Source organism: Salvelinus fontinalis, chromosome 1, assembly GCF_029448725.1.
Source record: "Salvelinus fontinalis isolate EN_2023a chromosome 1, ASM2944872v1, whole genome shotgun sequence".
NCBI lineage: Eukaryota > Metazoa > Chordata > Actinopteri > Salmoniformes > Salmonidae > Salvelinus > Salvelinus fontinalis.
Genome location: NC_074665.1, coordinates 33,562,850 through 33,584,483, shown reverse-complemented (window position 1 = coordinate 33,584,483; position 21,634 = coordinate 33,562,850). Strand labels below are relative to the sequence as shown.

The following is a 21,634-nucleotide window of genomic DNA, read 5'->3' as shown; positions in this document are numbered from 1 at the left end:
CTGAAATAGAGAGATGCAGGTTATTTTGCCCTCTGTAGGGGCTTATCTAGGGCTAAGCTAGGGGACGGACAAATAGCAAAGCCAACCTCACTCCAGCCAGTCTAGGGGCATAGATGGCCATCTGTCGATTCTCTGTGCAATAACTAAAAAACAAAGGGGGTCAAACATTTAACGACGACTGTAAAACTAGAGGACTACTCATTCTGGAGAGACAAGGAAGAGGAACTAATATTTATACTAAAACAGCAGGTTAGTGTTTAATACTAATAGTTCTTGTCACATTACAGGCCCCTCAACCAATGGGGCTAACAGAGGATTTAGGCTTTCAGATGCGTTATGTTTCCCTTGGTAATAATATTGCAAAGAAGAAAACTACAGTAGTCTTATTCAACCGTAGACTTTAATCCCCTGTTCTTTTAACGATTTACAAATAAATTGCCCTCTTATCGTGAGTTCTGTGAAGTAGACTTACAATATCCGGCTTCCCTGAGTTGACACATACTTAGCTACCCGTGTCATTGAGTTTCTATACCCTTATTGTTAAATTCAAATCAAATCAAAATCAAACTTTATTTGCCACATGCGCCGAATACAACAAGTGTAGACTTTACCGTGAAATGCTTACTTTACAAGCGGTTAAACCAACAGTGCAGATCAAGAAGAAGAAAATATTTACCAAGTAGGCTACAATAAAAAAGTTATAATACAAAGTAACACAATAAGAATAACAATAACGAGGCTATATACAGGTGGCACCGGTACCGAGTCAGTGTGCAGGGGTACAGGCTAGTTGAGGTAATCTGTACATGTAGGTGAGGGTGAAGTGACTATGCATAGGTAACAAACAAACAGTGAGTAGCAGCAGTGTACAAGAGGGGGCAATTTTTATGAATTGTTCAGCAGTCTATTTTGCTTGGGGGTAGAAGCTGTTGAGGAGCCTTTTTGTCCTAGACTTGGCGCTCCGGTACCGTTTGCCGTGCAGTAGCAGAGAAAACAGTCTATGGGTCTATGGGTGACTGGAGTCTCTGACAATTTTATGGGCTTTCCTCTGACACCGCCTATTATATAGGTCCTGGATGGCAGGAAGCTTGGCCCCAGTGATGTACTGGGCCATTCGCACTACCCTCTGTAGCGCCTTACGGTCAGATGCCGAGCAGTTCAAATCAAATCAAAGTTTATTTGTCGCGTGCACCGAATACAACAGGTGTAGACCTTACAGTGAAATGCTTACTTACAGGCTCTAACCAATAGTGCAAAAAAAGTATTAGGTGAACAATAGGTAGGTAAAGAAATAAAACAACAGTAAAAAGACAGGCTATATACAGTAGCGAGGCTATAAAAGTAGCGAGGCTACATACAGCCACCGGTTAGTCATGCTGATTGAGGTAGTATGTACATGTAGATATGGTTAAAATGACTATGCATATATGATGAACAGAGAGTAGCAGTAGCGTAAAAGAGGGGTTGGCGGGTGGTGGGTGGGACACAATGCAGATAGCCCGGTTAGCCAATGTGCGGGAGCACAGGTTGGTCAGCCCAGTTGAGGTAGTATGTACATGAATGTATAGTAAAAGCTGACTATGCATATATGATAAACAGAGAGTAGCAGCAGCGTAAAAGATGGGATGGGGGCACACAATGAAAATAGTCCGGGTAGCCATTTGATTACCTGTTCAGGAGTCTTATGACTTTGGGCTAAAAACTTTTGAGAAGCCTTTTTCTCCTAGACTTGGCACTCCGGTACCGCTTGCCATGCGGTAGTAGAGAGAACAGTCTATGACTGGGGTGGCTGGGGTCTTTGACAATTTTTAGGGCCTTCCTCTGACACCGCCTGGTGTAGAGGTCCTGGGTGGCAGGCAGCTTAGCCCCAGTGATGTACTGGGCCGTATGCACTACCCTCTGTAGTGCCTTGCAGTCAGAGGCCGAGCAATTGCCACACCAGGCAGTGATGCAACCAGTCAGGATGCTCTCGATGTTGCAGCTTCAGATCCTTTTGAGGATCTCAGGACACATGCCGAATCTTTTTAGTTTCCTGAGGGGGAATAGGCTTCGTCATGCCCTCTTCACGACTGTCTTGGTGTGTTTGGACCATTCTAGTTTGTTGTTGATGTGGACACCAAGGAACTTGACGCTCTCAACCTGCTCCACTACAGCCCCGTCAATGAGAATTGGGGCGTGCTCGGTCCTCCTTTTCCTGTAGTCCACAATCATCTCCTTAGTCTTGGTAACGTTTAGGGATAGAATGTTATTCTGGCACCACCCGTCCAGGTCTCTGACTTCCTCCCTATAGGCTGTCTCGTTGTTGTTGGTGATCAGGCCTACCACTGTTGTGTCATCTGCAAACTTAATGATGGTGTTGGAGTCGTGCCTGGCCATACAGTCGTGGGTGAACAGGGAGTACAGGAGGGGACTGAGCACGCACCCCTGGGGAGCTCCAGTGTTGAGGATAAGCGTGGCAGATGTGTTGCTACCTACCCTCACCACTTGGGGGCGGCCCGTCAGGAAATCCAGGATCCAGTTACAGAGGGAGGTGTTTAGTCCCAGGATCCTTAGCTTAGTGATAAGCTTTGAGGGTACTATGGTGTTGAACGCTATGAATAGCATTCTTACATAAGTGTTCCTTTTGTCCAGGTGGACAAGGGCAGTGTGGAGTGCAATAGAGATTGCGTCATCTGTGGATCTGTTTGGGCGATATGCAAATTGGAATGGGTCTAGGGTTTCTGTGATAATGGTGTTGATGTGAGCCATTACCAACCTTTCAAAGCACTCCATGGCTACGGACGTGAGTGCTACGGGTCTGTGGTCATTTAGGCAGGTTGCTTTTGTGTTCTTGGGCACATGGACTATGGTGGTCTGCTTGAAACATGTTTGTATTACAGACTCGGTCAGGGAGAGGTTGAAAATGTCAGTGAAGACACTTGACAGTTGGTCCACGCATGCTTTGAGTACACGTGCTGGTAATCCGTCTGGCCCAGTGGCTTTGTGAATGTTGACCTGTTTAAAGGTTTTGTTCAGGGGGCCTCCCGAGTGGCACAGTGGTCTAAGGCACTGCATCACAGTGCTAGCTGTGCTGCTAGAGATTCTGGGTTCGAGTCCAGTCTCTGTCGCAGCCAGCCGCGACCGGGAGACCCATGGGGCGGCGCACACTTAGCCCAGCATCGTCCGGGTTAGGTGAGGGTTTGGCCGGCAGGGATATCCTTGTCCTATCGCGCACTAGCGACTCCTGTGGTGGGCCGGGCGCAGTGCAAGCTGACATGGTCGCCAGGTGTACGGTGTTTCCTCTGACACATTGGTGCGGCTGGCTTCCGAGTTGGATGTGCATTGTGTCAAGAAGCATTGCGGTTTGGTTGGGTTGTGTTTCGGAGGACGCACGGCTCTCGACCTACGCCTCTCCCGAATCCGTACGGGAGTTGCAGCGATGAGACAAGACTGTAACTACTAATTGGATACCACAAAAAACACACACAAAAAAATAAGGTTTTGTTCACATCGGCTACCGAGAGCATTATCACACAGTCATCCAGAACGCCTGTGCTCTCGTGAATGCTTCAGTGTTGCTTGCCTCGAAGCGAACATAAAAGGCATTTAGCTCATCTGCTAGGCTCGCGTTACTGGGCAGCTTGTGTCTAGGTTTCCCTTTGTAGTCCGTAATAGTTTTCAAGCCCTGCCACGTCCGACGAGCGTCTGAGCTGGTTTTGTTCCATTTTATTCCATGCAGTATTCTATTTTATGTACAGAACTGCCTTTTATTGACGAAACTAATATAAAAGTGAGGCTTTAGGTCAAAAATTGTGGTTTTGAGTATAAATATGTATGCCAATGTTCTATGCCCTTGTATACCAGGAAAACATTTATTTTATCCCCAAGCTTAGATTGGCCTAATCTCGTTGCATGATGTGAGAGGAAGGTTTTAAAATACTCCGATGTTACAGAACAGTATTTAGGCCCTATAACGCACAATTAGGGTGCGGGCCACAACACAGTCTCTGAACAAAGTCATTTTTCTTATGATAAATATCTTCCAGAAATGACTATTTCATGAGTATCAAAGATCAAATTCAATATCGATTTTGTTCTCAAGATAAGAGTTAATCAAGAGTACATGTGAACACTGAAGTGTAATTGAATTTTGCTCACAAAGATGAAATTGTTATTAAAACCCTGTCACGAATCCCGCCGAAGATGGTGCCTCTTCCTGTTCGGGCGGCGCTCGGCGGTCGTCGTCACCGGCCTACTAGCTGCCATCGATTCTCTTCTTTTTGTTTCTGTTAGTTTGGGCTGATTGGGTGCACTTGTTTTGAGTTTAGTTTTGTTGGTAGGCTATTTAAGGGCAGTAGGCCCGCTGTTTTTTTGTGCGGGCTTGTTATTCTGTTTGTGGTGTTCGTATTCGTGTGGATTTTGTCCTTGTTTATTGTGGACTGGATGTTGACGCGCCCTTTTGTTGTGTGGCGTAGCCGTCTCGTTTATATTCTATTTTGGAATATTAAACTATATCCACTTGCTCGAAACTACCCTGCTCTCTGCGCCTGACTCCTTCATTCACCATTGGAATCGTAACAAACCCGTTGTCACTGCACATGTTTGTTTGTTGTTGTTTGGGAAAAGCATGAATGATTGAAATATGAGATCATCTGTAAATCATGTTTGGCTGCTGCTTTGTGTCAGTGTTTTGTTCTGAAGTATTGAGTGGGTGCTGACATGCTAGAGGTGAAAGAAATGGGTCAGAAGGGTCTTAAGCATTAACCAAACAAATCCTGGCCTATAGGATTAGGCTGGGATGTTGCTGTTTGTTGGATGCATTTACACTACCTTAAAATGACACAGAGAAGGGAATCACTCTTGTTAGGCCATATACACAGTGCATTTGGAAAGTATTCACACCCCTTGACTTTTTCCACATTTGATACGTTACGGCCTTATTCTAAAGGGATTAAATAAAACAATTTCCTCAGCAATCTACACACAATACCGCATAATGACAAAGCAAAAACAGGTTTTTAGACATTTTTGCAAATTTATAAAAAATAAAAAACAGAAATACCTTATTTACATAAGTATTCAGACCCTTTGCTATGAGACTCGAAATTGAACTCAGGTGCATCCTGTTTCCATTGATCATACTTGAGATGCTTCTACAACTTGATCGGAGTCCACCTGTGGTAAATTGAATTGATTGGACATGATTTGGAAAGGCACACACTTGTCTATATAAGGTCCCACAGTTGACAGCTCATGTCAGAGCAAAACCCAAGCCATGAGGTCGAAGGAATTGTCTGTAGAGCTCCGAGACAGGATTGTGTCGAGGCACAGATCTGGGGAAGGGTACCAAAATATTTCTGCAGCATTGAAGGTCCCCAAGAACACAGTGGCCTCCATCATTCTACAGTGGCCTCCATCATTCTTAAATGGAAGAAGTTTGGAACCACCAAGACTCTTCCTGGAGCTGGCTGCCCGGCCAAACTAAGCAATCGGGGGAGAAGGGCCTTGGTCAGGGAGGTGATCAAGAACCCGATGGTCACTTTGACAGAGCTCTAGAGTTCCTCTGTGGAGATGGGAGAACCTTCCAGAAGGACAACGATCTCTGCAGCACTCCACCAATTAGGCCTTTATGGTAGAGTGGCCAGACGGAAGCCACTCTTCAGTAAAAAGCACATGACCGCCCGCTTGGAGTTTGCCAAAAGGCAACTAAACACTCTCAGATCATGAGAAACAAGATTCTCTGATCTGATGAAACCAAGAATGATCTATTTGGCGGAAACCTGGCACCCTCCCTACGGTGAAGGATGATGGTTGGCAGCATCATGCTGTGGGGATGTTTTTCGTTTTTCAGTGGCAGGGACTGGGAGACTAGTCAGGATCGAGGCAAAGATGAACGGAGCAAAGTACAGGAAGATCCTTGATGAAAACCTGCTCCAGAGTGCTCAGGACCTCAGACTGGGGCGAAGGTTCACCTTCCAATAGGACAACGACCCTAAGCACACAGTCAAGACAACGCAGGAGTGGCTTCGGGACAAGTTTCTGAATGTCCTTGAGTGGCCCAGCCAGAGCCCGGACTTGAACCCGATAAAACATCTCTGGAGAGACCCAAGAATAGCTGTGCAGCAACATTCCCCATCCAACCTGACAGAGCTTGAGAGGATCACAAGAGAAGAATGGGAGAAACACCCAAATACAGGTGTGCCAAGCTTGTAGCGTCATACCCAAGAAGACTCAAGGCTTTAATCGCTGCCATAGGTGCTTCAACAAAGTACTGAGTAAAGGGTCTGAATACATATGTAAATGTTATATTTCATTTTTTCATTTTTAATAAATGAGCAAACATTTCTATAAACCAGTTTTTGCTTAATTATTATTGGGTATTATGTGTAGATTGATGAGGGAAAAGTACAAGTGAATAGAATAAGGCTGTAACCTAACAAAATGTGGAAGTCAAGGAGTCTGAATACTTTCCGAAGGCACTGTACCCTGCTGGCTGCTCAACAAATCTTTGGATTCCTAATATTGTTATTTGCAACGATAGTATATATTTTTTGATATGGCCCTTGTCTGGTATTTGCAACAAGGGAATGTGTGTCGATTTCTGCATTGCTTGCTGGGAATTGACCCAGCCTTGACCTAGCTCTCCAATTTGCCTTGTTCACAAGCAGGAAGTTGATGACCCTTAAGAAAACCCACATTTTATTGGATAATTATTATGAATATTGAAGCAATTATAATGAAACAAATATATGTGATGATATCCCACTGGGCAAAAATGGGTTGAATCAACGTGGTTTCCACGTAGTTTCAACTCCAAAAATGAATGTGATGTCGTTAAATCAATGTGGAAAACTGATTGATTTGCAAAAAGTCATCAACGTAAGGGAATTTCATAATTTTTCACCCAACTTTTAACCTAATTCCAATGACAATTACATTTTTTGGTTGATTTCACGTTGTATTCGCATTAGTTGACAACTCAACCAAATGTAAATCCAAACTAGATGTTAAACTGACCTCTGTGCCCGGTGGGATGTTATTGTCAAACTCAAACATTATTTTACTCATGATCATCCTTGTGTGTAATCCTTGTTGCTTCCATGCCTTTTTTAGGTGTGGCATGGCGGCAAAGCGTTGTCTTCATCCATTGGTGTATGCATAGAGATCCTATTAAACTATGTAAGTATCTGAGTGGGGTCAAAGGTCATGCATGAGTCATGCCACACTTTGTAAGATACATAAGTGACAAATGCAGTTATGTTTAGAGCTTTGTTGTAGCCTTGGGAAATATTTCATGTCATTTTGGTTTGTGGAAAAAATGATTCTGTTCAGTTAAGAACAAATTCTTATTTACATTGACTGCCTACACCGGCTAAACCAGGACGATGCTGGGCCAATTGTGCGCAGCCCTATGGGAATCCCAATCACGGCCCGTTGTAATACAGCCTGGATTCGAACCAGGGTGTCTGTCGTGACGCCTCTAGTACTGAGATGCAGCGCCTTAGACAGCTGCATTCACCCTCACCAAGTAGCATGTATGTCCATGTTGAGTGTCCTACTTCTGTCTGTGTAATATTCAGAGACATTCCTCTGTGGTTTTGGGTATAGGATGAATGTTACATGCAAACAGTGGGACATTGTTCTCCCACAGTGTGATATTGGCAGGGTCATATTAGAGACGGTCACACAGACATCACTTGATCTCCTGCCCTGTTGGACTCAAGCAGTTCCTTTTTGTACAATCAAAGAAGAGTCACACATGTTCTGTGTAGCTGGAACTAATGAGGGAGTCCCATGTGAGCATCACACCAGGGGCAAAGCAAATTTTACTCAGTAGCAACTATCAACTGCTAAAACAGGATAATGATCAGCCTTGCATCATCGGGCTAATGATAAAGAAATATGTTACCATGCGTGCTTACCGGTATGTGGGCACAATTCACTCTGGAGGCTTGGATTTCACTTTTGAGTTGATATGTGGTGAAAAACTTGACGTGAAAATCAAAGAAAACGGCATTATAGGGAAAACTCTTTCATTGTAAAAGGACAAATTAATTGTCTGATTAATTCTGGGAAAGCCTTCCAGTAGAGTTTTATTGACAGCCTGTTATATTGGATACATTTCAAGGGATACATTGCAGGGCTTTTGTATTCTTATCTCATGTTCTGACCGACTGAACAAAATCTATTGACTATGCCAGTTTCATGTGAATTGGGTCCCTGTTTGTGTCTACAGAGTGTTGCATGAGTGTCTAGACCGTTGATACGTGTGAATATGTCTGACAAGGAAGACGGGGCCCCAGGGGGGGGGCTGAATGTTACCCTCACGTTTCGGCTTCTCATGCACGGGAAGGTAAACGCACGTCTCATCATCACAACATATCCCTCTTCTTTTACATGATTCTGATTGTCAGATCACATTCTTTTTATGATTGTTATTGATTTAATTAAGGCTTAGAAAAGTGTATGCTACGTTTTTGGGTGTCTCATTAACAGGAAGTGGGCAGCATAATTGGAAAGAAAGGGGAAACCGTCAAAAAGATGAGAGAGGAGGTAAGTCTTATCCTTACAACTGTTATAAAAAAAAACATGCTTTTTTTTTCAATAGAAAGGAAATAAAATGGCAATAGAATTGGAATAAAGTGTATTTTTACATGACTCACCTAAAACTCTATGAGTGTTTCCAGAGTGGCGCTCGCATCAACATTTCAGAGGGATCTTCTCCAGAGAGGATCGTTACCATCACAGGACCAACAGAGGGCATCTTCAGAGCTTTCTCTATGATCGCTGAGAAGTTTGAGGAGGTAACAAAATACTCTGGTACCATGTACTCTGGTGTGTTAACATCTTGTAAGTACTAAAGTAACTCATTTCCTCACCTTGGGCAACATTTTACTCAAAACCTCCATTGACTTCAATGAATGATACAGCACAAAAGCTCATGATATAATGTCTGAGATTAGACCCCTATTCTTTGATAACCTTAAAACTGTTGTCTAAACCTCTATTTCAGGACATTACCGCTGCAATGACAAACAGCACTGTAACAAGCCATCCTCCAGTGACACTCCGCCTTGTGTTCCCAGGCAGTCAATGTGGCTCCTTGATAGGCAAAGGAGGCTCCAAGATCAAGGAGATCCGAGAGGTAAAAGAAGCCAGGCCTCGAGCATCTCTCGTTTGCATTTGTCCAGCGGGAGCTCATTTGATTTAGACTGCTCCCAGATCTGTTTGAGCTGTATAGCCAACTCATGACTTTAGGAGTTGTTTATACAGCACATATCTGGGGATCCCATCCTAACCTTTCAATCACCCAATGAAACAGCCTCAGGTAAATTAATTGCAATGACGCAACAGCACCACACAACACTATTCAGGGAGACTGATAAGTGTGGAGTACCAAACAATGTCTATTCATCAAGGGAACGGGGTGCTGAATCTTCATTGTCAACACAGTCAATGAACAATGAGAAGGAATGCACTCTCCGAATAATTGGATGTCAAATATTTATGTTGACATAATCTCGGGACACAGAACCACATCTTGTGTGCGCTGTACAGCGGTCTGTCACAAGAGACTAATTTGTACGACAGGAACGTTGTGCGTGTCAAATATAAATATCAGACACTGTACAATTATACAATATATTTGTAATATATTAATAATATGTGATCTAATGGCCTATGGAATCTTTTGACACGTAATTCCCTATCTCTGTAATTGACTCCTATTGAATGTTATGTTCAGACCACAGGTGCTCAGGTACAGGTGGCAGGGGACATGCTGCCGGAATCCACTGAGAGAGCTGTCACTATCTCAGGCACCCCTCAGGCCATCACGCAGTGTGTCAGACACATCTGCTCTGTCATGCTGGAGGTAATCATGCCAATACAATTAACATACAGTATTATTATAGCATCCAATTAGCTGTTTGGTCAGACCTGAAATGGCTATAGGCTCCATAATTATGGTATTTAACTCAGGTTCACATCATAATAATGGAGGCTACAGACATATCAGACCAATTGATATCAAAAGTAATCTAAGAAACAATGCAATCTCACTACTTGCCCCATAGGGTGGCGCACAGTTGGCTCAGCGTCGTCCGGGTTAGGGGAGGGTTTGGCCCGGGTAGGCCGTCATTGTAAATAAGAATTTGTTCTTAACTAACTCGTTAAATAAAGGTTAAATAAAAAAATCAAACCTGTTGTTGATAGTGATGTGTTTGTCCAATCAGCCATTGCTGTTTGTTGTTTGTTTGTGTCTTCAGTCACCGCCCAAAGGAGCAACAATCCCATATCGCCCCAAGACCATGCCTGGAGCTGGCCATCCAGTATTTCAACAACAACAACAACATGCCTCACAAGTGAGTACCATTTTTGCATATACAAAAGTGACACTTTAATACAATTACAGTAAGGTATACAAAAAAATCACACACACACACATCAGCCCTTTGGCATTGATGATTGGTGAGTGATGGCAAGTGTCCTTCTCTGTCCTTGCACCCCAATGGTGCAACCAGCTTCCCCCCTAAAGCTAGGACCTGCCCAACTTCCAAAAACATCTGAAACCCTACCTTTTCAAAGAGTATCTTAAATAATCCCACTGCACCCCTCCTCACCACCTCCCCCCAAATAATTAAATACAGAATAAAATAAAAATAATTTTGCCTTTCGTGAACTAACACTCGCACTTTACTTTGCTGATAGCTACTTTGTTGAGGAAAAATGTACTTACTATGACTGATATATGTGGTTGTCCCACCTAGCTATCTTAAAGATGATTGCACTAACTTGTAAGTTGCTTGTCACGTTCCTGACCTGTTTTCCTTTGTTTTGTATTCATTTTAGTTGGTCAGGGCGTGAGTTGGGTGGGTTTGTCTATGTTTTGTATTTCTATGTGGGGTTTTGTGTTCGGCCTGGTATGATTCTCAATTAGAGACAGGTGTGTATTGTTTGTCTCTAATTGAGAGTCATACAAAGGCAGCCAGGGTTTCACTGGTGTTTTGTGGGTGTTTGTTCCTGTGTCCTCACAGGACAGTTGAAGGTTAGTCACGTTTGTTGTTTTGTAGTTTGTAGTGTCTTGTTTGCTGTGTGTTCATTAAAAGAGGGCTTATTTCCCTCAATCCGCATCTTGGTCCTATCCATGCTCCTCCTCGTTAAAGGGGGAGAACAACATTGACAGCCTTTACAGAAACACCCACCACAACAGGACCAAGCGGATTGAGGAGAGAGAGAAGGAACTACAGCAATGGGGAAAAGAGGAATGGACTTGGGAGGAGATTCTGGACGGAGAGGGACCCTGGGCAGAGCCAGAGGAGTGTCGCCGCCCCAAAGCGGAGCTGGAGGCAGCAAAGGCGGAGAGGAGGTTTTATGAGGCAAAAGCAAGGCAGAGCGGCTGGAAGCCTGAGAGGCTCACCCAAAAATTTCTTGGGGGGGGGCTAAAGGGGAGTGTGGCGAAGCCGGGTTGGATACCTGAGCCAACTCCCCGGGCTTGCCGTGGAGTAAGAGGGCGTCGTACTGGTCAGACACCGTGTTATGCGGTAAAGCGCACGGTGTCCCCAGTACGCGTGCTTAGCCCAGTGCGGGCTATTCCACCTTGCCGCACTGGGAGGGCTAGGTTGGGCATCGAGCCGAGTGCCATGAAGCCGGCCCAACGTATCTGGTCTCCAGTACGTCTCCTCGGGCCGGTGTACATGGCACCAGCCTTACAGGTGGTGTCCCCGGTTCGCCTGCATAGCCCAGTGCGGGCTATTCCACCTCGCCGCACTGGCAGGGCTACGGGGTCCATTCAACCTGGTAAGGTTGGGGAGGCTCGGTGCTCAAGAGCACGTGTCCTCCTTCACGGTCCGGTATATCCGGCGCCACCTTCCCACCCCAGCTCAGTACCACCAGTGCCTACACCACGCACCAGGCTTCCAGTGCATCTCCAGAGCCCTGTTCCTCTTCCACGTACTCTCCCTATGGTGCGTGTCTCCAGCCCGGTGCCTCCAGTTCCGGCACCACGCACCAAGCCTCCTGTGCGTCTCCAGAGCCCTGGACGCACTGTTCCTTCTCCCCGCACTCGCCCTGAGGTGCGTGCCCTCAGCCCGGTACCTCCAGTTCCGGTACCACGCACCAGGCCTAGAGTGCGCCACGAGAGTCCAGTGTGCCCTGTTCCTGTTCCCCGCACTCGCCCTGAGGTGCGTGCCCTCAGCCCGGTACCTCCAATTCCGGTACCACGCACCAGGCCTATAGTGCGTCTCAGCCGGCCAGAGTCTGCCGTCTGCCCAGCGGTGCCTGAACGGCCCGTCTGCCTAGCTCCGTCTGAGCCATCTGTCTGCCCAGCGCCGTCTGAGCCATCTGTCTGCCCAGCGCCGTCTGAGCCATCTGTCTGCCCAGCGCCGTCTGAGCCATCTGTCTGCCCAGCGCCGTCTGAGCCATCTGTCTGCCCAGCGCCGTCTGAGCCATCTGTCTGCCCAGCGCCGTCTGAGCCATCTGTCTGCCCAGCGCCATCTGAGTCATCCGTCTGCCACGAGCCATTAGAGCCGCCCGTCTGTCCCGAGCCAGTAGAGCCGTCCGTCAGTCAGGAGCCGCTAGAGCCGTCCGTCAGTCAGGAGCCGCCAGAGACGCCCGCCAGTCAGGAGCTGCCAGAGACGCCCGCCAGTCAGGAGCTGCCAGAGACGCCCGCCAGTCAGGAGCTGCCAGAGACGCCCGCCAGTCAGGAGCTGCCAGAGACGCCCGCCAGTCAGGAGCTGCCAGAGACGCCCGCCAGTCAGGAGCTGCCAGAGACGCCCGCCAGTCAGGAGCTGCCAGAGACGTCCGACAGTCCGGAGCTGCCCTACAGTCCGGAGCTGCCCTACAGTCCGGAGCTGCCACTCAGCCCGGACCTGCCGGAGTCCCTCAGCCAGGACCTGCCGGAGTCCCTCAGCCAGGACCGGCCGCCCCTTATCCCGGTGCTGGTCCTTATCCCGGTGCTGCCCCTTATTCCGGTGCTGCCCCTTGTCCCGGTGCTGCCCCTTATCCTGGTGCTGCCCCTTGTCCCGGTGCTGCCCCTTGTCCCGGTGCTGCCCCTTGTCCCGGTGCTGCCCCTTGTCCCGGTGCTGCCCCTTGTCCCGGTGCTGCCCCTTGTCCCGGTGCTGCCCCTTGTCCCGGTGCTGCCCCTTGTCCCGGTGCTGCCCCTTGTCCCGGTGCTGCCCCTTGTCCCGGTGCTGCCCCTTGTCCCGGTGCTGCCCCTTGTCCCGGTGCTGCCCCTTGTCCCGGTGCTGCCCCTTATCCCGGTGCTGCCCCTTATCCCGGTGCTGCCCCTTCATTTAGTTGGGGTTAGTGGGAGGGTGGTCATTGGGAGGGGGATAAAGAAGCGGGGATTGATTATGGTGGGGTGGGGACCTCGTCCACCGCCAGAGCCGCCACCGTGGACAGACGCCCACCCAGACCCTCCCCTAGACTTTGTGCTGGTGCGCCCGGAGTTCGCACCTTAAGGGGGGGGTTCTGTCACGTTCCTGACCTGTTTTCCTTTGTTTTGTATTCATTTTAGTTGGTCAGGGCGTGAGTTGGGTGGGTTTGTCTATGTTTTGTATTTCTATGTGGGGTTTTGTGTTCGGCCTGGTATGATTCTCAATTAGAGACAGGTGTGTATTGTTTGTCTCTAATTGAGAGTCATACAAAGGCAGCCAGGGTTTCACTGGTGTTTTGTGGGTGTTTGTTCCTGTGTCCTCACAGGACAGTTGAAGGTTAGTCACGTTTGTTGTTTTGTAGTTTGTAGTGTCTTGTTTGCTGTGTGTTCATTAAAAGAGGGCTTATTTCCCTCAATCCGCATCTTGGTCCTATCCATGCTCCTCCTCGTTAAAGGGGGAGAACAACATTGACAGCCTTTACATTGCTCTGACTAACAGGGTCTGCTAAATGACGAAAATGTAAAATGTAAATGTATGTGATCAAATATCTTTCTAAGGGTGATGACGTTATTTTCAGGACATTGTCGATCACCTTGCTAAAAAAGCCACCTCTCTTCAAAGCATTCTGCATAGTTTTGAGGATAGGTCATTAGAAATGTTAATGTACGTGTCCATGAATTCCTTGAAAATGAACCTGTTATATGACGATAAATGAATTCACATTTGGTCATCTAACTCTGTGGAAGGCTGGATGTTGTTATTGTACATTCATTATTGTACATTCATTAACATACCTGCTTGTAATTAAATATGTTAATAAATAAAATATGTTGGTAAAAATGTAAACAATCATTCCACTCATTCTAGGAAATACAATTTCTTTACCATTTTTTTTTTTACCCCCTTTTTCATGGTATCCAATTGGTAGTTACAGTCTTGTCTCATCGCTGCAACTCCCGTACAGACGAAGGCCGAGAGCCGTGCATCCTCCGAAACACAACCCAAGCACTGCTTCTTGGCACAATGCCCAATTAACCCGGAAGCCAGCCGCACCAATGTGTCAGAGGAAACACCGTACACCTGGCGACCATGTCAGCATGCACTGCGCCAGGCCCGCCACAGGAGTCGCTAGTGCTCAATGGGACAAGGACATCCCAGTCGGCCAAACCCTCCCCTAACGACGCTGGGCCAATTGTGCGCCGCCCCCTGGGTCTCAAGGTCGCGGCCGGCTGCGACAGAGCCTGGACTCGAACCCAGAACCTCTAGTGGAACAGCTAGCACTGCGACGCAGTGCCTTAGACCACTGCGCCACTTGGGAGGCCCTCATTCTTGGAATTTCATGGAAATTCATTGCATTTCCTGTTTTTCCAATTAAAATGCAGATTCTGCATTTTCCTGACCTTTTTCAATTCAGAGTAATCAAGTTTGAAATGTAATTCTGAAGTGAAACACAATGCACAAGCCAAACATTAACCAGAGCATCTTTCACCACTAGAGGGAAGAATCTGCATATAAAGACATCTCACCACTATTTGTAGATTGTGAGTGGCCAGATGAGGAGAAATTGCTGCTACAGCCAGTTGACTGAAACATCTATTGCCTCTGGTCAGATCTGTCATAGAAGTACACAGCTGTTAGTAAGCCCATCTTCCCTTTACAAATAACGGCAACGTACCGATGTGCATCAATGCTAGACAAATATGACGCTTAAACCTCTAACTTTGTCATGTAACATTGTGCATTATGTGCTCCCATCTTACATGTAGCAAAATCCATTGTGACCTTTCACAGTTGAAAAAAACCCGAATGAATTACCTTTAGATTAAATTACGTGGATCGAACCATGGCGGTAGTAGATAAAAGCGTGGGACATTTTTTTAAAGGTTTTACAGATTTTGGGGATGTGAATAAAGCAGCATAGAAGCTACATTCAATTCTCTCGTGTTGCAACTATTTTGAAAAGAATCAAAAAAGGACAAGAGTAAACATTTTCAAACAGTTATAGTAACCCAATCAATATTGTATCCCATTTTTTTCAGGCCTTCACAATTCAAGGACAGTATGCTTTTCCACATCAAGATGTAAGTGTATTTGTCTGATCCAGTAACACCCACCACAATGACCCACTCTTGCCCACCACCACCACCACCACCACCACCGCCGCCGCCACCACCACCGCCGCCTTCCAAGCCAAGACTATGTCCTCAGTGCACCCACTAGCAAGGATGAAACACTTTCCTGTACTGTAGTCTTTACTAACACTAACATAGCAGCGTGCTTTGTTTCAAAAGAGTGTCAGCAAAGACGGGGACCACAAAGCAAAACTAATGATGACTTAGCCCTTCTTGCTCATAGAAATACCACATGTAATAATGACAAATCAAATCACTTCCATGACAAGCCAGCATGATTCTGATGACAAACGTCAAATTCTTCACCAAATGAACACACACTTTTGAACTCTGTGTTTGAACTTCAGATTGGTTCTGTATTGTAGCTATAGCTGTCATCTCCTCTGAAATAATCCAGTTTGATTGGTTAGTTCTAACTTCCTTCCTACCCTGCAGTTGACCAAGCTTCACCAGTTGGCTATGCAGCATATCCCCCTCCCTTCCCTTGGGCAGAGCAACCCTACCTTCCCTGGTACGTACCCAAGGCTCCCTGGGGAAGTCCATCTTATCCCTCTCTCTTTGTCCTCTTTCTTCCACTTTCTGTCCTCCTGTGCTCATCACACCAATCAAAAACCCTCTTCTGCTTCTGGAAGGAGCACATCTTCTTTCCATTATGTCACACGGTTATGTTCTACTGTACGTCTGAAAAGATAGAGCCATTTCTATATGAAGTGGTAGTCTACATCTTACAGACCCCTCTCCTTGACCTTGGCAATGATTCTCCTCTATTTCTTACATCCTCCATACCAATCCTGACCTATACCACCCCATGTATTCTACCCCACAACAAACAAGCAGCAAATTGAAATAACACAACATTCAAACAGGGAGAATTATTGAATTATCACAATTGCCTGACAGGGTATTGCAACAGAAAAAGTATGCATTTCAAATGAAAAATTCCCAGATTGTAATGCTAAGGTCTATTAATAATGTATTAAGGAACTTTGCTCTTTTGTGGTATCGTGTTATAGTTTCATGTTAGATGTGCATGCAATGTGACCTGAATTGTTTACAGTTGCCAAATAGTTAATGAATGTGATGTCTCAGACATCATACATAGCATACAATGCCATTATATTCAGTGCATGTGGAAAAGATGTAGCACTGTCGTTACCATGCTATGTCCTACTCTGCAGGAATGGATGCCTCTGTCCCCAAAAGTTCTCAGGAGCTGGCAATACCCAATGAAGTAAGTTTTGCTCAGTCTCATCAGCATCATACAATGTACATCATATAGATCACATTCTTTTAGGCACCGGTTTCGCTGCTCTAAAATCAGAATGACAGCTGAAATGGTTGTTTCCCCGAAATGTAAGCCAACTGAATGCTATCTCTCTACATTATGTTCTATTCTTATCTTTAGGTAGACATGTTTCCAAACTGAGAGAAATAAAAATGTCAGATGTTCCAATTGGGGAGATAACATTATGGAGGATGCAGATGTTTTAATTGGACTGATAATGCATGAGCAACATGCATGACACATCTTTTCATTTTCACTTCCCAATCTTTCCCTCAGCTTATTGGCTCCATAATTGGCCGACACGGCAGCAAGGTCAATGAGATTCGCCAGGTGTCAGGAGCTCACATTAAGATAGCCAGTGCCACGGACGGATCGCCCATGCGCCAAGTCACGATCATAGGCTCTCCGACCAGCATCAATGTGGCACACTACCTCATCAATGCCAGGTAAAACTGCTTCACTACCTCTAACAGGTCAGTTGGGAGTTGTGACCAATAGCGCACTACAGGACAGACAACTGACAAGATACAGCTGACAATGGAGGAGAAAAACAGACAAGATAGTCAAACAACAGACAAGATAGTCAAACAACAGACAAGATAGTCAAACAACAGACAAGATAGTCAAACAACAGACAAGATAGTCAAACAACAGACAAGATAGTCAAACAACAGACAAGATAGTCTAACAGACAAGATAATCAAACAACAGACAATATAGTCTAACAACAGACGAGATAGTCAAACAACAGATAAGATTGTCTAACAGACAAGATAAACAAATAACAGACAAGATAGTCTAACATCAGACAAGATAGTCAAACAAACAATGTTGACATGATGGAAGGATGACATTGTTTTGTTTTATGGAAAAGCATTACATCTAATCTTAGTGCCTTGGGGTCTACATACAATCAACTCATCCATACTCACAAAAGCATGAAAACCCTTTTGTCTTATTAATTCTGATTTTATCACGTAACATTCTTAATTTACTTATTTTTTCCCTATTTCTCACTCTCATCTAATGCTTTGCCCATTCTCTTTCCTCTTTTCTTTGGATATGCCTCTCTTTAACACCTTTGCTGAATCCTACCATTTTCTCCCCACCCGATCCTCTCCAAAAAATGACTACCTTCCCTGTATCTGTTTACAGCTTAGAGATGGCTAAATACACCATGCATGCTGCTTCCTCTGCATCACCTGTTGACCTCAACAATATGAGCTTCTCTCAGTCTGTTCCCACTGTCTCCACACCAACCTCTATGGCTGTCATGGCTGCCACTACCCAAGTCCCTGGCACCATTAACATGCACTCCCCCTCCACCTTACAGTCTATCCCCACCCAGCACTATGCTGTCCCCGTTTCCAGTCTATTTGGCATGAAAACGCTCCCTATGCTGGCTATGCACCCAGCAGCTGCCTCTGGCCTTTCACAAGGTCTATCCCCTTACAGCACTAAAGTCCCTACTGCTGGCATGAAAAAATCTGACCGCCAGAAATTTGCCCCATATTGACATAATAGGATAAGAATTGATTCCCCCATCCAAAAATGCGTTTGGGGTCAGTACTGCATCACACTTGTTCCCTGTTGCAAAGCTTGATTAAGTTATATTGACTGTATGGTTAAGGATATCTCTACTGATAATGAAACCTGACATTCTGCTACTTCGGTGTATCAGTATAATTGTTTGCAATTTGTAAGTGAAGCTAAATACCTCCTAGTGTATCTGAACACACATAAGAATACACAGCCATTTATCAGGCTTACAGTATGTGATGCACAGAAACAGCTGATACTTCCAATATAACACTTTTCTCAGATAGAATGTACTGTACTTTGTTTGGTATCAATGTAAGTAGTTGACCAGTGATGTTCTTAGGAAAAGTCCAGTTTCAAACAGAAATTGACGCTGTAGCAGCTGTTTACCATTGGTAGGGTTACTTGTTTTATAAAGTAGTTATTACTGTGATGTTTACTGTAACAAGGGTTGTTCCACTCTATTCTGCTGTCATATTCCCTCATCTCCTCCAATAGGCTCTCGTCAGTGGTAACAGGCTTGGGTGTTCTGTAAGTGTTGTTGTTGCACACGCAGTGCTGAAAGGATTACCATGAAGTCATATTGGATTCTTGTGGCTTTGACAATACACAATAATCCTGTAGAGTGGGACGGTCCTAACTAACTCCTGTAGTGCTGTTTTTGCGACTTGGTTTTCTCAGAACTGAAGTCCAAAGGAACAGAACTCTACAGTCCACTTGATATTCTACTCTGCTCTCAGTATCTGTGATTGTCGCAGCACAATATTGTAACAACGTTATGTCTATGCTTGTGTTTTTAATTAGGGTCTACCCTTAGGTTTGTTGATGAGCTCTTCCAATTTGTTATATTTATCACAATGTACATCATGTATTTTAAATAAATTGAGCCTTTTGTGAATACAAATGGGTATTTTTTTATTTTTTATTGTGCAGCAAAATTTAACAATTCACACACTTGAGGCTAGGTTACCCTCAATTTGAATAATTCTTGTTTTGATACAGTGGGTATCATAAGTATTCACCCCCTTTGGATTTTTTTCACATTTTGTTGTGTTACAAAGTGGGATTGAAATGGATTTTATTGTGACTTTTTTGTAATTGATCTAAACAACAAAATACTCCATAATGTCAAGGTGAAAAGACAATTATACAAATGTTTACAAGTTAATAAAAATGTAATAACTAAAATGTATTAGTTGCACAAGTATTCACCCTTTTGTTTAGGCAAGCCTAAATTAGTTTAGTAGTGAAAATGTGGCTTAACAAATCACATAGTAAGTTACATATGGACTCACTCTGTGTGAAATAATAGCGGTTGACTTGAATGACTAACCCTTCCTCTGTCCCCGATACATACAACATCTGCAAGGTCCCTCAGTCAAGTATTGAATTTCAAGCACAGATTCAACTACAAAGACCAGAGAGCTTTTCGAAAGCCTCTTAAAGAAGGGAAGTGATTGGTAGATGGGTAACAATAACAAATCAGACATTGAATATCTCTTTAAGAAAGGTCAAATTAATAATTATGCTGTGGATGATGTATTAAACCACCCAGACACAACAAAGATACAGTTGTCCTTCTGAACTGAGATGCAGGACAGGAAGGAAACTGCTGAGGGATGTCGCAATGAGGCCAACGGTGATTTTAAAACAGCTACAGTACCAATGGCTGTGATGGGAGAACTGAGGATGGATCAACAACATTGTAGTTATGCTACGATAATGACCTGAATGAGTGAAAAGAAGAATAGAAATATTCAGAATAAAATATATTCCAAAACATGCATCATGTACGCAACAAGGCACTAAAGTTATACTGCAAGGAAACACAGCAAAGCAATACACTTTTTGGCCTAAATGCAAAGCCTTATGCTTGGGGCAAATCCAACACAACACATCACTGAGTAACTGCCTCCTTATTTTCAAGCATGGTGGTGGCTGCATCATGTTATGGGCCTTAATGGCCATGTACACTTACAATCTCCACCCAGCACATCCAGAAGAGGACTGGTAACCCCTCATAGCCTGGTTCCTCTTTTATTTCTAGGTTCCTGCCTTTCTAGGGAGTTTTTCCTAGCCACCATGCTTCTACATCTGCATTGCTTGCTGTTTGGGGTTTTAGGCTGGATTTTTTTCCCCCACTTTGATATTACAGAGATCATTGACAAAAAAAAGTATAATTAAATGTATTTTAATCTCACTTTGTAACACAATAAAATGTGAAGAAATCCAAGGGAGGGGAATACCTATAATACCCTCTGTACAGTATATCTTTCTCATTCACATGAAGAGTGAGCCAGAATTCAGATATGGTATGGTAATTGAGTCCACAAAAACCTTTCCACTTTGCTAGATTCTTTTTCAATAATTTATTGTATACCAAAGTCTATGTTATTTTTGTCAAAATAAACTTTTTCTTGGAACTAACACTATTTATACCTAGTATTCCTATGTGGGAAATTGTACAAAGTTGCATGACAGTATTCAGGATATGGAGTTTCAACACTGTGTTATACCTTGGCTAGAGGTTGTCATAATAGTTATCCTGATCATACCATACAAAGTCTAATGCAGTTATAGTCAAGTTTGGAGCATGTTTAAATATGCAAACCTTGATAGAGTACTCTGTAGTCTCGCTGGTGAAATCTATGTTGATCGATACGTTTGTATGACTGTTGTGTGCTATTTATTGCATCAGTTGTTCAATCTTGTTTTTGTGGTTGGTCACAAATCACAAATCACATCACAAATCCTCTGTCTGTCAATACCCTAGTATAAAACCCTAGTTTCCTATGAAATAATATTGCTTTCTGTCAAATGATACACTGTACCTTTAAGCTACAAACAGTGGGCAAACTGTTTTAAATAATAAAACATTTAGATGAACTTGGCTTAACCCAAAACATCAACTCAATATTCAACACTGTTTCTCATGTCCAAATAGTGTATTATTTCCATTCAGGTCTAAAATGCTGTTGGTGATAATCAATAGTTAATAGGGGATGGAAATGTAATGACAGTGAGTGAAGCCATTTCAACCTTAGGGTGAAGTGTAAATGCAGCAGCCAACTGCCAACAGTGTGCTGTGCTGTGTGCCCTGGGCGGTTAGGAGTTCACAGATTCTTGCTTAATGCTATATTAATGATTTCCCCTATCACCCTGTCACAGGGAAAAGGGAAGGGACACTGAATTACTCTAAATAATCAATTATATTAATGCAGTACACACAGTATCGAGAATGAAAAGCATTTTAAGGGCAAAATCACTCTGCAGTGCTGCATATTGCCGTACTCACTCAGTTAGTTGCCTAGATTTTCAGACAA

General features: G+C 44.4%; 1 protein-coding gene across 1 annotated transcript; it reads left to right on the top strand.

Moving 5' to 3' along the window:
- The first annotated feature begins 81 nt into the window (after positions 1 to 81).
- On the top strand, positions 82 to 19,209 carry LOC129853380 (poly(rC)-binding protein 3-like). Its single transcript, XM_055919358.1, has 13 exons — positions 82 to 249; positions 7,093 to 7,158; positions 8,216 to 8,332; positions 8,476 to 8,532; positions 8,667 to 8,783; positions 8,993 to 9,124; positions 9,725 to 9,853; positions 10,248 to 10,343; positions 15,395 to 15,436; positions 15,923 to 15,998; positions 16,666 to 16,718; positions 17,049 to 17,218; positions 17,928 to 19,209. The coding sequence occupies exons 3-13, from the start codon at positions 8,255 to 8,257 to the stop codon at positions 18,286 to 18,288; spliced, it is 1,311 nt and encodes a 436-aa protein (XP_055775333.1). The 5' UTR covers positions 82 to 249; positions 7,093 to 7,158; positions 8,216 to 8,254; the 3' UTR covers positions 18,289 to 19,209.
- Positions 19,210 to 21,634: the final 2,425 nt, after the last annotated feature.